Below are 16737 nucleotides of genomic sequence, written 5' to 3'. Positions count from 1 at the left end.
GGGCCCTAAACACCTCCGAACTTCATTATCTAAAGATATAGCTACTCTGGATGGTGTTGTCCTGGCCTCCAGCACTACTGTCAGAAATCTAGGAGTTATTTTTGATCAGGATATATCCTTTAACGCCCATCTAAAACAATCATCGAGAACAGCCTTTTTTCATCTTCATAACATTGCCAAAATTAGGAATATCATGTCTCAAAACGATGCTGAAAAACTAGTCCATGCATTCGTTACTTCCAGGCTGGACTATTGTAATTCCTTACTGTCAGGTTGCTCAAATAAGTCCCTTAAGACTTTCCAGCTGATCCAGAATGCTGCAGCACGTGTTCTGAAGAGAACTAAGAAAAGAGATCATATTTCTCCTGTTTTAGCTACTCTGCATTGGCTTCCTGTAAAATACAGGATTGACTTTAAAGTCCTTCTCCTGACCTACAAAGCCCTAAATGGTCAAGCACCATCCTATCTAGAACAGCTCTTAGTACCTTATTGTCCCACTAGAGCACTGCGCTCCCAGAAAGCAGAGTTACTTGTGGTTCCTAGAGTCTCCAAAAGTAGAATGGGAGCCAGAGCCTTCAGCTACCAGGCTCCTCTCCTGTGGAACCAGCTCCCAGTCTGGGTAAGGGGGGCAGACACCATCACCTCATTTAAGAATAAACTGAAAACTCTCCTCTTTGATAAAGCTTATAGTTAAGAAGTGAGGAGTTGCAGCGTCCGCCTAACCCGGCCCACCTGCTTCTCTTCGTAGTCATCAGATTTATTGATCATATAATCAATAATATAGTGAGAGTAGAGGGAGGCAGGCCAGTACAGCCTCTCATCAATGTTTTCATTTGTTTCCTTTTATATGCATCTTGTCCCAGAACTGCTTGTTACTAACCTAGCTCTGGGGCCCGGCCCGGCCGCGTCCTGCTGCGTCTGCTGCACCCACCCATGCTCTGCAGCGCCACGTTTCATCCCGCAACGTCCTGCTGTGACATGAACTACAACGATTACCTTCAAAGTCACTGTTCCACTATCTTTAATGCGACTATTATCATCATCACACCCCCAACCGGCCCCGTCAGACACCGCCTACCAAGAGTCTGGGTCTGCCGAGGTTTCTTCCTAAAAGGGAGTTTTTCCTCACCACTGTCTCAACAGCCACTGCTAATGCTTGCTCTTGAGGGAATTACTGTAATTGTTGGGGCTTTGTAAATTATAGAGTGTGGTCTAGACCTACTCTATCTGTAAAGTGTCTCGAGATAACTCTGTTATGATTTGATACTATAAATAAAATTGAATTGAATTGAATTGAAAGACAGATGTGGGAGTCAGTGTAGGCACATTTCAAGACTGTCCACTGTAATGTGGAGCAAGTCAGTGCTGAGCTGAGACAGATACACCGCAGCTCCAGGCCCCTCACGCCGACAACAACAGGGAGTGTTTGGTGACCGATTTTGTAAATAAGAGGCCACTCTGCAACAGCACATGCAAGTGTCCACCCACACAGTTCCAGCTAGAAGCTTTACTGCATCTGTGGTAGCTTTTGAAATGCAACTCCAGCCTTTGTCTTCTCATCACACTTATCGATTCTAACCAGACTCTGGGAATTGCTTCAATATTAAACTCTTATGTATTGTTATTTTACACAGGAGCCCATGTGCACAAGCAACTACAGAGCAAAGGACAATAAGTTAGAGAGCATGACAGTTATTATTTACATCTATATGTATATACTGTAAAGGTTTCTTTTACCTAAATTATGAAAATAGATTTTCTCATTTACTGCAGCTTTAGTGGTATCTAACCATGCAAATAGCTGTGGTTTAGAGGAATAGTTTGACATTTTGGGAAACGCACATTCACTTTTATGAGAAGATTGATACCACTCTCATGTCTGTACGGTAAATATTCAGCTACTGCTGGGAGGTGGTTAGCTTACCATAAAGACTGGAAACAGGGGGAAACAGTTAGCCTGACTATGCCAGATTATTTATACACAGTACTCTTTGGTTTTTTGCACCGATTAAACAAACCAGTTATTGGTGAGCTTTAGAGCTGCTGGTAGGTGGATTTAGTCATCTTTGGAAAAAGCCAAGCTAGCCGTTTCCCCTGTTTCCAGTCTTTATGATAGGCTAAGCTAACCGTCTCTTGGCTCCATCTTCATATTTACCGTAGAGACGTGACAGTACAATCTCTTCATATAACTCGCAGCAAGAAAGCTAATAAGCGTATTTCCCAACATTTACTTTTTCTTAAATTTCTTTCAAATTAAAGAAAAAGTAAATGGGATTCAGTTTGCTCTTTTCACATTGAAAAACAGGAACACCAATGTGTCTTTCTAGAATCAAAGTACCCATTCCTCTGGATAATCCACAGACCACGCTGTCATCGGCTTTCATAGGTACTACTTCAGTATAAAAATAAATAAATAATAAAAAATAGAGGACCTTTTGTGTTCATCCAGCCCTTGGCAGAGCCTTTGTGAGCCGTGGACACTTCTTTGGACTATTTATTCAGTAGAAAGTAGTCCCTTTCTCATTTTAGAGTGATCCAATTACAGAATGCACATTCTGCCAGTGAACTCATTAGAAACACTATCATTAAGACACTGATGAGTATTGACATGATCAACATGAACATTGAGTCTGGGTATAAAAAAATTGTATACAGGATTTCTTTTTTTTAAAGCAGTTTCACACTAAACTAGAAATCTAGACGCACCCTAGCGGCAGCAAATTTATTTTGCAGCCAGGGGGGTCTAGGCACTCTCTGTTGGCTTTCGAGCTAGAAAAACCAAACTCTGGTCAGGCCAATCACATCGTGTATAAAGTTGGTGGGCGGGCTTATGGCTGCTGGGAACAGTGGACTTCTGGAAGATTCGGAGTTAAGCTTTTCTTTGAGAAAAGAACGGCACTGAAGTCATTCTTAAAAAAAGGAAGATGTGTTTGGAGTTTTGCTGACCGGAAACTGCAAAAGTTTAATCTATCAACTAGCTTCGCTACCTTCTTCGTTGCTCTGCCTGGTTGTAGCGCTATCCTATTACGTGCAGAGGGAATTTGAAAGATAACCGTTTATCCCGCACCTCGGATTGAGCCCTGTCAATGGTGAGTTCCCAGACCCAACATCTTGATGTGGGTCTGGGTTTTCAGGCTAGTTTCACACATGAAATACCCATTACAAGCCAGAAAATAGCTTTAGGGTGTGACAATTGACACAATGTACCTTCCTTAATTAACTAGTGAATAGAGAAGATGTGTGCATGCAGCGGAACAAGGTTCGCTTTCTGACAGATGCTGAGGTAAAGTACACTACTGGGCAGGAAGGAGTTTCCAGTCATGTGAAACTAGGTTTCTTTTCGGGGAGAGACCAGACAGAAACACAAAGGAAAATCCAGCAGGAAAAGCAAAAGCAAAAGGAGGGGTTTGTGAGGCTAAGGACAGGGACGGATGACGTGGGGACAAAGACTTACCAAAGAACTGAACATAGGTTGTCACCGTCACGTCAGAAGGTGTGTGTAACTGCAGTCTGACAGAAACTAGTCACAGCTTCTTCAACAGCAGCTGTTTACTAGACCTAAACAGATTGCTGAATATCAACTGCAACGCTTTGATGTGAAACTGAGACAAGTATGGATTTGACCTTACCTTTATCGCAGCAGGTTTAAAAACTGCTATTTTCCCCAATTGTCAATTTAAAAGAACTAGGACAACTTGCTTTTAAGATTCCTTAATTTTCATATTTATCTGATAATTGTTTTTGAAAAAGGTAAATAGGTCCAAGTGTCATAAATATTTTCAGCTCACAGAGGATCATGGAATCATTCAATCTGAGTAAAAACACCCAAAATCAGTGGTTTCAATGTTTTCACCCAGCAACATAAAAGGATGACACATCTAATAATTATCTCTTTGTAGCAGAAAAACATGTTCATAAGAGGACAAATAGTGTCAGCTTTATAAAAACATTAATGAAAAATTACCAAAAACGTAAGTACAAATTACACAAATCATTTCTACTAAAGAAATGTACACAACATGCAAATGTGCACAGTATAGGTAGATATCAATAGAGCACAGTTGAAGTACAACGACCACAGAGAAATCTAATTACGTACTCCCAGGACAGTGTAAACCTTGTTGTGTAATTGAAAGATAGTGGTGCCAGGAGGTATTATTATGCTACTAATGGTACTTATGTTCTGCTTGCACAGTGCACATAATATAATGTACTAACTATAACATTAATATGAGTAAGGAGACATGTAGCATCACAGTTAAGTGCAAGTGTAAACAGAGGCTTCAGCAGGGTAAAGAGAGCTGGTATTAATGATATTCTTCATAAACGGTTGTATACACGGAGGGATGTAGAGCAGGAATAAACAGATGAGATTTGGGTAACAGTGCAAGTGTGTGAAAGCAGATATAACTACTGTATAATGTTATGTACCAAATACGGAGATCTCCATTATCTCTAAAGGAAACACTCTCCTGTTCCTGTACAGAAAGGTAGTTCGTGGAAACATGCCACAATCTAATCATTTGAAAACCATTTAACCCAGACAGGAAAGAAGATGTCTCACAATTATGGCAGTTTGCTACAATAAAATATGCTCCTTAAGTGCCTCTGAGGATGAAACATTCTTTGTGATTTTAGAAAGAAGAGTCAGTAGAGTATAATGTATGTCTGAACGAAAACAGGGACAGTTAAGCCACAGAAAAGGCCTTGTGGTGAGGGGCTGATAACGAACAATAGAGCAAACCCAGGCATACCTTAATATTTAAAAGCTTTGAGTCATAATTGGCTAAATCTCAAAGAGTAGCCACCTATTGTGAGACATACATGTTCAAGAACAGATGAGTCAATATGTGTGACTGTACACAACTCTTTGCTTAATTTAGAAACTGGAAAGGACTCTTACACTTGTGATATCACTGATTAGAAATCTCTATAGACAATAAATGGTAAATTAGATCTGTTGATCCATAATATATCTGTGAGTTTTTACATCCAAATAGGACCTCCACCTAGCAGCTGAATGCACCATTCATTAAACCAGCCCTTGGTTTTTCATGTTGCATTACAGTATTATCATACATTCCACATTTTTGACTGCAAAGTGAATTATTAAAATGCCTTTAACATTTAATCTCTTTTCTAATGAAAGGAGGCTATTGGTAACATTTGGACATTAACGATGGCTCTGTTGCATTCCAGTGTCCTAGTAGAAATAGGCCATGACAGTTACAGTGAGCCAGCATGCACAATACCAGGACCCTGAAACTGAAGCAGCTAAATGGAATTCAGCCATCATTCATTTTCTTATTTACACCTGTGCTTTTCCTACTGTGACATGTCAAAATGTCTTCCATCAAAAAGGCCTTTTGTACTTTCCGTTCTAAGCACTTGAGCCAAAATAATTAAACGTTCTCAACTTATTTTACATATAATGCCCGTGCATAGTGTGTTGACCTTGTTTGTAGCAGGGAGGATAGTAAGAAATGATAAAAACCCATTTACTAAAAACAGACATACCTGATGGCCTCTCATTCTCTGGAAGTGGCCGATGGTGTCACTGATGGTATACACTCGCACGTGGCCCATGTGCAGTCGCCCCGAGGGGTACGGAAACATGGAGAGGACATAAAACTTCTTCCTGTTGGAACTCTGGGGAAAACAACAGTCAACATAATGTACAGAGCTGTAAGAAAACCTTATGGGATGTGGAAAAGACCGTAAAACTTGACTTTAATCCTGAGAGACTATAACAACAGTGCACAGGTTCTTTCCTCCATCATCAGTCTGGCTTTTTGAGTGAGTCTTGTATTAAAGACTCTGCATTAACCTGACGAGGTCAAGGCAGGAATAATAACTCATCACATACAGAGCGCGAGCACTGACTGACTTCGGTATGAGGCTCTAACAGCGTCTGATTACAGTGTCAGAACACGAAATGCGGCAGCGTTGATTATGGATGGATTACACTCACAACACGGTTACTACGGCAACACAGTAAGTACTGGTTACACCCGGCTATACATGATTACAGGAAACCTGAGTCATGAATTTTGCAATAAATTAATTAGGGACCAGGGCTGTCATGAATGCACTTGATCACTGTCAGCCTGTCCCAGACAGCTGCACGGTCGGACCATTAGGGTAATAATCAGCCGGCGCTCCGGGACTCAAGGGCCAGTAATAGCTGGGAATCATGTACAAGGACGCTTAATGACCTATTAATCAATTAATCTTAAAGAAAAGTCTAAAGGGGTTTCCACTGTATACATATACAGATTTTTCAATTTCAATATTTATTTTCACCCATTCAACAGTATTGACAGCTGTGTGATGTTGAAAAAGGGGGCAGATCAAAAGGCCAGCACTTAAAAAAAAAAAACTTACTACACGCACATAAGGATCCTGGTTCTAATCATATTTGGGATATGATGTTTACATTGAAAAAAAAAAACTGGTTATTCATATCCCTATACACACGATCATAACAGTCCCCAGGTTTCTGATCGTCTGTGTGCAGGTGTGTCTTGATTCCTTAACATGTGTCAGCCACTGCTTTCTGTAATGAAGACATGTTTCGGTTCCTGGGTGCCTGACCTCTGATGCATGTAGCTCGACAAAAAAATTATCTACAACCATTTTGAAAACCTCATAATCGTTTAAGTCATTCTTTTTGGCAGTAATGCTTAACATTTGGTGATTCCAGCTCAAATATGAGGATTTTTTTTTTGCATGCCAGACAATGATCAAGAACTTGGATAAGGTGTACTGTTTACATGCAACAGTAGCCAGGTTTCTATCAGAGTATCTATCCAAGTTTCTCAAAACTGGGATAAGGGCTTATCCAGGTTTCTGAAACCAGTATATGATGTACACACACACACACACACACACACACACACACACACACACACACACACACACACACACACACACACACACACACACACACACACACACACACACACACACACACACACACACACACACATCATGATTTATTTGGATGATCATGATGTCACAAGGCTAAACACTGTAAGAAAAAGTAAAGGCCTCCTTACCTCCTCCAGTGCATCCTTCCGCCACTGTGCCATAATTCGTGGGTGCCACCATTCTTCCACTCTGCGTCGGGTCTCTGTTTTATAGTCCTTCTCCCATACTCCCGTCTCACTAAACAGGGTGCGGGTGCTGGGGGACCGGAGGCGGGCTCTTGGGTTCAGGAGAGCAGCATTGATTTGGCCAGAGCGGGCAACACCCAGTGGATACAAAGCCAGCCTTCTCACTGACACCTGCATGGTTCTGTCACCTAAAACAGGGACACACAGTAAACTGGCAGGCAGATGGACAGGGTGGTGGTGCTGTTGGTAAGTTAATATAATAATCTAGAGGTGGGTTATCTACTCTACACCATCAGATTCACTTGTAACTGCCTGGACAAAATGAACCAATCATTATAAAATAAATGGCCAACTGTTTAGATAATCAATTTATCGTTTATGTTGCAACATTTCAAAACATTATCTGATTTTAGCTTCTCAAATGTGAGGATTTGCTGCTTTTCTCCGTTTTTTTATATATATATATATATATATATATATATATATATATATATATATATATATATATATATATATCTGTAAATTGAATATTTTGGGATTTGGAGCGGTTAGTCCCAAAAAAATAAATAAACAAGTAATGTAGTCCCTTTGGACAGCACATTCTTTGCTGGCATCCTGGATTAAAAGATCAATTGATTAATTGTAAAAAGTATTCAGCAGACTGTCTCAGCACTAAATTAATTATCAAAGCAATGAACTGTGCTCCACTGTCATACATTACACACAAACCTAAACTTGATTTGATTACAACTTTCTAGGAATCAACAGAATTTTGTCAAATTGACATGATACAATTCCACTGAAAGTATAAAAAACAAAATGGAATTACAATAATACGGAATCATTGTCCACCACTAAGTTACTGTATTTTCAAGTTTGTTTTGCAGTGTCTCATCAGACATCAGGACCACTGTCATTCACCATTATCACTTTCAAGTTTCCATTCAGAATCTTTAAACTTGAGAGATACATTTTGCATCCATGTTTTTACAAGAGTCTCCACCCAAAGAAAACAACACACAGGCTAAAAAGGCTAAATGAAAACAAGATGACACTCCTTTAACATTCACCACAATACGGGTTCAGACGTTTATACTATGGAACTGAACAGAACATGTGATTCCACAGAGCGACTGATAGCTCTGCAGCTCTCCGCCTGATTTTCTCTCACATTCTGTGTTTTTAGCACCGCGTCACTCACACAACAGTCTGACTTTGTGAAATAAGAGGTTTATTCAGCGTGATGTGATTATGCTCTGCTCTGGATGGCCGTTCTCCGCCTGCCTGCTCAGATGTGAGAATTACATTTTCAATCAACTGATTTACAATAATTCACGATGCATCTGCTTCTTATCTGCCCTGCAGTTTGATACTTTTTTTTTTTTTTTGCATTGCAGGATGCTAACTGCTCTAACAGCCTTAGGACATCACCTGGATGGACGTTCCTGCTTCCAGAACATGTTTGTAATTACTTGTAGGTAGAAAGGATTAAATGCTGCATTACAGGAATTCAGAAGATTTCTGGATAATAAATGTCTCATTTTAGTACTACAATTAACAGCTAAAATTTGTTTACTGTGGGCTACTTTAAAAGTAGTTTTACTCTCTTATGCATGAGCACCGTAGTGTGGCTGGACTTCCCGATCTATGGCTTGATGTAGGTCAGACAGTCAACTGTATGTAAGAAAAAACAATTTGACCTACATTTGTCTTTTACGCAACACACACACACACACACACACACACACACACACACACACACACACACACACACACACACACACACACACACACACACACACACACACACACACACACACACACACACACACACACACACACACACACACACACAGTATCCAAGGTAACCTATAAGATATCATTACAGTCTCTGCCTCCTTGGCAGCAGAGGATAGCTGCTGCTAGCCTGACCCATCAAGAGAATATTTTCACAGCAATGACGCATCTGGATCTCAGACAGCGAGACCTTTATAGCTGCTGAGTGGAAGAAGTGATAACGCCTGACACCATAGATAAAAATGGAAATGAGGTAAATAAAAAATTAGGACTGTTTATCTAAAGCTGTGGGAGAGTCATCATCAAAAAGGTTATGTGATAATGTTATGAAAATACAAGATTGCTGTAGAGAATTAGCTCAGTGCAGAGGCTGGAAAGTAAATTTAATTAATTATTAAGAGAGTGGCCTGTGTGGTTAAATCAGTAAAAACTGAAATTAAATCATTTTCATGAGCAGATCAAAAGACACATCATGAAAGAGGATTCCAGCAACGAAACAGCACACGGTTTGAAAGAAAGGAGTGTCACTCAAATGCAAGAAACCTTCCACATCATTTAGTAAGAATCTGACCAGCCTGAAGGATTTAGTGTCCAGGTTGGACAAATCTTTTGGGGATAACTCTCCTCTCCTCTCCTCTCCTCTCCTCTCCTCTCCTCTCCTCTCCTCTCCTCTCCTCTCCTCTCCGACACCCACCTGCTGTGGTAATATGTTTTTTTCACTAAATTCTCTTGAGTATAACCTAAGCTTCGCAGCAGCCAACGCTTCTCCCTCAGGCTGCAGCTGGGAGAGCAGAGAACTCAAGGTTGTGTGCATCTCTGAAGGTGCAATTGAGTGGGCTGAGGCGAGAGACGGAGAAAATGTTTCTATGGTGACTAGGCTCAACCATTCTGGTGTCTCCTATAAAGAAAACTTCTGCAAACAACAAGCTGGTTCACTACAGCAGATGAAGGCACTGCTGAACCTCTGTATTATTAGCGGCCATGTCTAAAGCCTGGTATTGTACTTTAATACTTTTTGGTCACCAACTGAAATATGTCAAAAACTGTCATGTACTGACAGTTGGAATCGATATTCAGTCAAATTCTTGGTGTTGCTAAATTAACTTTAATATTATATAATATAATTTTGCTCATTTTAGACTGTATTCTATTCAGGCAAAAAATATTGTATGGCTGCTTTGTATTAAGACAACATTAAACACTAATGTATTTTGATAAATAGAAAGAGGGATTTGGAGAAAAACTTGTATTTTCCTCTACATTTTAAGTAAGTACAAGTATGGTTTTGGTATCAGTACAAAAAAGGTGATGACAAATGATATTTGTGCCGAGCTGGGCAATATAATGATGTAGGCCTACTGTGATATCCTAATATGTGACTAATGTAATTGTCTGGGATTTTGGTTATTGTCATTTTGTAAAAGAGCTAGACTGTTCTAGTTGAGTGAAAGTGAAATCAGTCATGAATGACTGTATGGCACATGGTCTCAAATTAAAAATATTAATTGTTTTAAAGAACAAATATGTTTACTTATATATTTATACTTCCTACAATTTTCTGACATTTTAAAGACCATATATAACATGTAACGAAAAGTAATCAACAGAAAGTGAAAATAATTGTTAGTTGCAGCCCTAATGAATACAACCTGAAGGCACCAATGGTTATCACGGCAATATCAATGTTGACATATTTAGTCCAAAATATTGGTATATTTGGTTTTCTCAAAATAGCCTAGCAGCTCCTCTTCCACAGCCCACGGTTAGGACTGGACACTAAGTTTATGTAATTGTTTACGGTTAATTAATTTACCTCTCACTCATGATAATACTGTAAATGCTGTGACCAAAACTGCAGTTTTAAATAAAACTGACCTGTTATCATGATAACAGTTTTATTTTAAATGAGGTGTAAAGTATTTAAGGGTAACTCACTTCTTGTTCACATCTTACCACGTGACCATCAATTAAATGCAAAGTAGATTTAACTTCTCAACACTTGATTTTAACGTTAGGTCCTCAACACGCTCTTTTGATTTACAGGGGAACCATTTTTTTTTAAATAGCCTTTATGCTAGCATGACATTGATTTAATTATAAATGTATACTGCAGGTCTCTCCACACAGCAGAGCAGCCGGTCTTATGTGAGCTACAAATAAAAGTTCCAGCTGCTGTTTTAAGACTTTAATATTCTGCGTGTTGTAACGTTATGTTGTAACGTTATGTTGTAACGTTATGCTGTAACGTTATGTTGTAACGTTATGCTGTAACGTTAGGTCGTGTTTCCTGGTGAACTCTCAGTCTGTCTGCTGCTTGCACTTACATGAAGATGAAACAGAGGGAGGCTACATTTTAGAAAAAACATCAGTTTAAAGGTTCTTACTGTTTTATTTCCAGGTCCTTTATTTCGGCGTTATGGTCGTAATGACATAATTCCAATATTCCATGTCATGAATGTCATAGCCAGCTTTTAAATACACTGTAAATGACCTGTTTCTCTGGATCACGACTTCGCCATAGGCGCCGCCATCTTGGATTCAAATCAACTTTATCAACACGGTGTACGTCGACAAAACCCATTTCGTTAAAAAAAAAAAAAATAGATGAGATGCGTTTTATGAAAACCTTGCTTATGTAACACTATTGTGTCTACTTTACCTCTAAATTTTCAACTTTTTGATTTTGTATACATAAACAGTGTGTGTGTGTGTGTGTGTGTGTGTGTGTGTGTGTGTGTGTGTGTGTGTGCGTGCGTGCGTGCATAAATGTTTGATTGCCAGAGCGTCATCATCATTAGCAACCCTGTAATCTCCCTCCTGTTATCTATTATTTTTCATTAAAATCCAATCTAATTTTGATTCCAGTAATTACTAGTATTACTGCCCCCCAGATATAGAGAATTGTTTTCCAGCTAAAACAACTTGAACTTGCAAATTTGACAGGACAAATTACATCTATTGTCAAGAGTCTCATTTTCATTTGTTATTCTGTTTAATGGTGCCATAACGAACCATTTATTAAAAGGTTAATGGGTTTAACTATTGCCTTTAATAATGATAAATAGATTATTTACTGATGATTTACAGATCAGTTATTAATACGAACTACATTTGGGTTGCCAGATTGTGAAGAATCTCTGTAGATGGTGTCCTTCCTATTAGGTAACATTGCAGCAGTTAAATGTTTTTTTTCTTATTGATGAACTTTAAAGCAGTAGTAAAAATCAATCATTAATAAAGCAATTTGTTTACACTTAACCCCTTTATAAAGGGTATCTTATAAGAAGCATTATTTAAAATGCAAAGTACACACCATGGATGTATTATATACACACTAGTTTCAATGACATTTTTTGTTTTACATTAAAAACCTTTACTTTATCTTTCATCTTGGGAAGTGGAAATAGATTTAAAACTATTTTTGCAACTTTCTTGTTTAACCACTGGTTTGTTATTTTAAAGTTTCTTTTATCGTTTGGGGTCAAATGTACATCATTTATTTTTGTATTTACCAATGTAAATCAATTCAAATCATAGTCCCACTGTAAGGAGAACATGACTGAAATAATTCCATGACACAAATTTACTGCCAGCAGCACTACAAAGGCTTTCAATATACGTGATTTTTGAGAGGAGCACTATTTCTTTGATGCCAACTTCCAGCGTAAAGTGATTGCTGACTGAGAGAGCACCACCACTCCCTTTCATCTTCATCACATAGCAGAGGGGTTCTGAAGAGGAAGATGAGGAGGAGGCAGTGTCTTATCAGAGCCTCTGTTCTACGAGCGCTCCCTGTGGCTCTCACCTTTGATCTGACGTGCAGAGAGAAGCAGTGAAGGAGGGAAGAAGCCAGAGCCGGCGAGGGAAGAGAAAAAGGAGGGTGGGGTATCATTAGCAGGAGAATAGAGTTCCTCAACCTGACGTCAGAGAGCTAAACCTTGGGCTCTGCTCTGGCCTGCTGCCGTCGTACGTCAGAGTTAAGTGGGCGCCTCTGCTCAGGGCACAACAGGATGTAGCTGAAGAGGAGGAATGAAGGAGGGAAATGGGTTTTTGACACAGTTGAGACACTAACTCTCATAGAGCTAAAGATCTGTCTGCAGATACAGAGGGTGGCTCCCGGATGAATTAATCTAATATTCACTTCCTCATCATTACACTATTTCACATGAGGACTGCAGATGCTGGTGAATGGTCTTTTATCATTTGTTCAGAATTGGACAAATTTGCTCCTCCAGCTCCGTTTCATTTTAATGCTCCATTCTAAAATGTATTGATAACTTTTTCTGTTTCACAAAGCAAGGAAATCCATTGTGCCCACATGACGGATGAAAAAGTTGTACTAAGGTTAGCTTGAAGGTCAGCTTAGATGTACACTAGACCAGATCTAAAGCAGTGGAAGACGTGAATATGACGGATGTTACCTTTACTCATTTGATAACACAGTGACATTTCAAAGCTTACAGATTTAATTTTATAGCAAGTATTCCGATGACCAATAGGAACAACATACATTCAGTCTCTTTGTGAATGAGGACTACATACATGAAAAACACAAAGAGTAGTTAACTGGGTCACACATCTTGGTAATTCAAGCCCATAGACTGTAAAAACTAGTTCAAAAACTTGGTTTTAAATCAAATGTTTTTCTCAATAAGGTGACATATTTATGACATCATAGTTAGCAACTAAAGTTAAAGATTGGGGTAAAAAAAGGTATTTTTTAACATTCAAGAATAGTAAAAAATGAATGAAAAAACAAATGTTTTCAGGGTAATCAACATAAACATACAGTAAGAACAAAAGTTATCTCCTCGTCAGATGCTGTGAGGTCTGTACTCAGTGAAATGTGTCCTCCGGTCAATATTCTTTTCAAAGTAATGATCCCCTGACAGCGCAACATATAAGGAAAAATGATAGGTATCATATAACTGGAGCAGATGGAGGCACAGTGTCCTCAGGGAGCGTCTGAGTGAGCAAAGCCAATTTATTGCTGGAAATCTGTGGAGAAAGAACACACTGAAACAAAACATGGAAGCAGTTCTGTGAAAGTCTCATCCTCTTTCCAGCTGCCAGCTTTGTCTGTGTTCCACTTCTTTGTATTTCGTTGTAATTAACAGTAGAAAAAAAAAACTATATGGCATCATTTCTCATGGCAAAGTCTATAGTTTAATGGCAAAGTATTTTAATCATTTATTTTTTCGTTGCATTAAAGTTGTGAATTTTTTGGACTGCTACATAGCCTTTGAGTCTCAGGTACAAGCAGCCTGTGTTGTTTTTCAAACAAATCACTTTTGAAAGCAACCAATCATCCTCCTTCTCCACCCACATCCGCCTCCCCGTTCCCACCATGACAAACAACCCATGGTAATCACCCCCTCTCTGCCGGTTTCGGAGGACGATTGCATTTCACCAGCAGAGAACCAGATGACAAACGACCACACAGAGCAGAATGCGTTAGGTAGAAAGCAGATGAGGGGAAATGGGGGCTGACTCACCTGTCCAAGATGACCTTTCGTGGACGTGTGTGTGTGATTCACAATCCACATCCGCTTCGATGAGAAGTAGGCTGTTGGTGCAAGAGAGAAGCAATCTCACACCATCTCAGCTCCCCGAGACCAGCAAGGAGCAGGCTGATGGGTCTCTGCATGCCTCTGACCGTGGTTCAGAGAGCCTGATAAGTATGTGATGTTATTTTCAGGGCCGGTTTCACAATGACGGCCCCTAGTGTCCTTCACATATCTGTTCTCATCGAGGGCTGAGGAAGTTTGGATCTGGAACAAGATCTTAAATAATCTGTTAAGAAGTGTCTGGCAGCCTCACTCTCCCTCCTGATCTTTCCTGTTCTCATTTTCTTGCACTGCTGCACGACTTCCACTCATTTAAGATGAAAAATGCAGATTCTGCAACAGACATTTGTTATGACTTCCCTCTGACTCCCCATCCACTTTGCCTGATGTCAGCTCCTTGGCAATTAATGTAGCTAATTAGTGTACAACTCCTCAGATCCCTCTGCACTCTCCTAGATGCAGTCACCCCGGCTGCAATAGAGGCTCTTATAAACGTTTCCAGTTTGTGCTATACTTTATATTTCTACTCCACTACATTTAACACTGTACTTTTTAATTCACTACATTTATTTGACATCTTGTTCAATTTCATACAATTTACCTTATTTCACAAAAATAATAATTGTGTTTTCTACTTTTGAAAAATAATACATCTGTATTTTTACTCAAGTATATTTTTATTGCAGGAGTTTAATTATGTAGTTTTACATTGTAAGATTGCTAATTTTCCACAGCGATTTAGCATTGCACTTCCATAAAGCTGGTACTCACAAAGAGAAAAAAAGACATCGCCATCGGAGCAGCAGAGGCCAATCCTGGCATTTTTTCCCCCAGTATGGGTAAAGCTCCAAAAATGCTGGATCCTACAAATAATGTACGGTAACTCAGTAGCATATTTCGTTAGACCCTCCATGGCTGGTAAACCCATCAATTTTGAACTCCATGTGCCAAGTCTGTAACAGGCTAACACAAGTCTCAAACCTGATCCAAGATAATCAGACTTTAGAAACCTCTCAACTGCCCAAGACAAATCTTTCCTATAGGAGACAATAAAGGCTTATTTTATTTTATCTCAAAACTCCTTTCTCCTCCTGATGAGTAAACTAAACCTAATGTGTAAAATAGGTAAAAGAAAGGATAAATACTCACTTTTTGTGAGTGGTATGATTTGATTTGCAGGTGTTGATGAGGCCCTTTTCAAAATGTTTGGTACACTTAGCTTTAAGGCCTGAATTTATTATCACATCTTCTATATTTTATGATCACTGTGTGCTACAGTGCTGCCTGGACTTGTTGGTCTCCAACTCTTTGCCAGCTGAGCGGGTCATACTCTGACTCAGCACAACATGGTTATGAATACATTGGGCCTGCAATATTCTTGGCACTGACACCAAACAACAATGACGTTGTTATTAGTTGTATTATTGTTCATCAACTAAACATAATACTTCCTCGACACCCCATTTCTCCTCCTTTTCTATAGAGACCAAACTGTTATGTTGCCGTGGCGATGAGTCCTGTCAGTGATTGGATATATGACAGGATGGAGACAGACAGGGGATTCACCAGGTTCAGATGTAAAAAGAGGAGCTTGAACATTGTGTCTCTGAGGATGTGTGTGTACCCGAATCCTCAACCTCTAATTATGTCAGTTGTCGGTGTGAGCCGGTGGGTCAGACTAATGGTGTCTGATCCGGCACAGAGTCAGCCAGGAGCCACTAACAGGTCTTCCTTTTGGTTTCCTGAATAAAGAGCCACATTTTGAGAAAATGAATCTTTCATACGTTCTCTTTTCTTTGGCACAAGAGACTTTTATCTTAATCCCATTTGCATTTCTGTCACCAAAGCAATTTACATTTTTATAGCATAATTAATGAACAAGAAAGTCATTTACATTTCCTTGCTCTGTTCACCAGTATGTTGTCTAGACTAGAGCATATCTGATGCGAGGAGACCAGCATTTTAAAAAAAAACAATAAGTGGGAGTGTTTGTAAGAGGGATGTCTGAGTGTGCAGAAAGAGAACGGCGACAAGGGGACGAGGGCTTTAAGGTGCAAATTGACACCACAGCTTCAGCTGGCCCTCACATCAAATACATGGAGGCAGGCTTCTGGAGCAAATCACAGTATTTAAACAGAACCGAAGAAAACAATTTATACAACTGGCATTCATATTTCCTAGCCTGCAAAGATGAAAGAGAATAATTCATCCCGATTTCGCTTCTGGTCAATGACCTAATTCTGTTAATAGCTTATTAT

General features: G+C 39.4%; 1 protein-coding gene across 1 annotated transcript in view; it reads right to left on the bottom strand.

The window, feature by feature from the left end:
* Positions 1-11449, bottom strand: part of lars2 (leucyl-tRNA synthetase 2, mitochondrial) — a 31948-nt gene extending 20499 nt beyond the window's left edge. The window contains exons 1-3 of the mRNA XM_028581419.1: positions 11297-11449; positions 7059-7303; positions 5518-5649 (exon numbers count right to left, since the gene is read on the bottom strand). Of these exons, the coding sequence (XP_028437220.1) occupies positions 5518-5649; positions 7059-7292 (366 nt within the window). The 5' untranslated portion in view covers positions 7293-7303; positions 11297-11449. The remainder of the gene's footprint in view (positions 1-5517; positions 5650-7058; positions 7304-11296) is intronic.
* Between the last annotated feature and the right edge of the window lie 5288 nt (positions 11450-16737).

The sequence above is a fragment of the Perca flavescens genome, chromosome 6 (genome assembly GCF_004354835.1).
Source record: "Perca flavescens isolate YP-PL-M2 chromosome 6, PFLA_1.0, whole genome shotgun sequence".
Classification (NCBI taxonomy): Eukaryota; Metazoa; Chordata; class Actinopteri; order Perciformes; family Percidae; genus Perca; species Perca flavescens.
The sequence above is the reverse complement of the archived record's forward strand: the minus strand, read 5'-3'. Positions and strand labels throughout refer to the sequence as shown.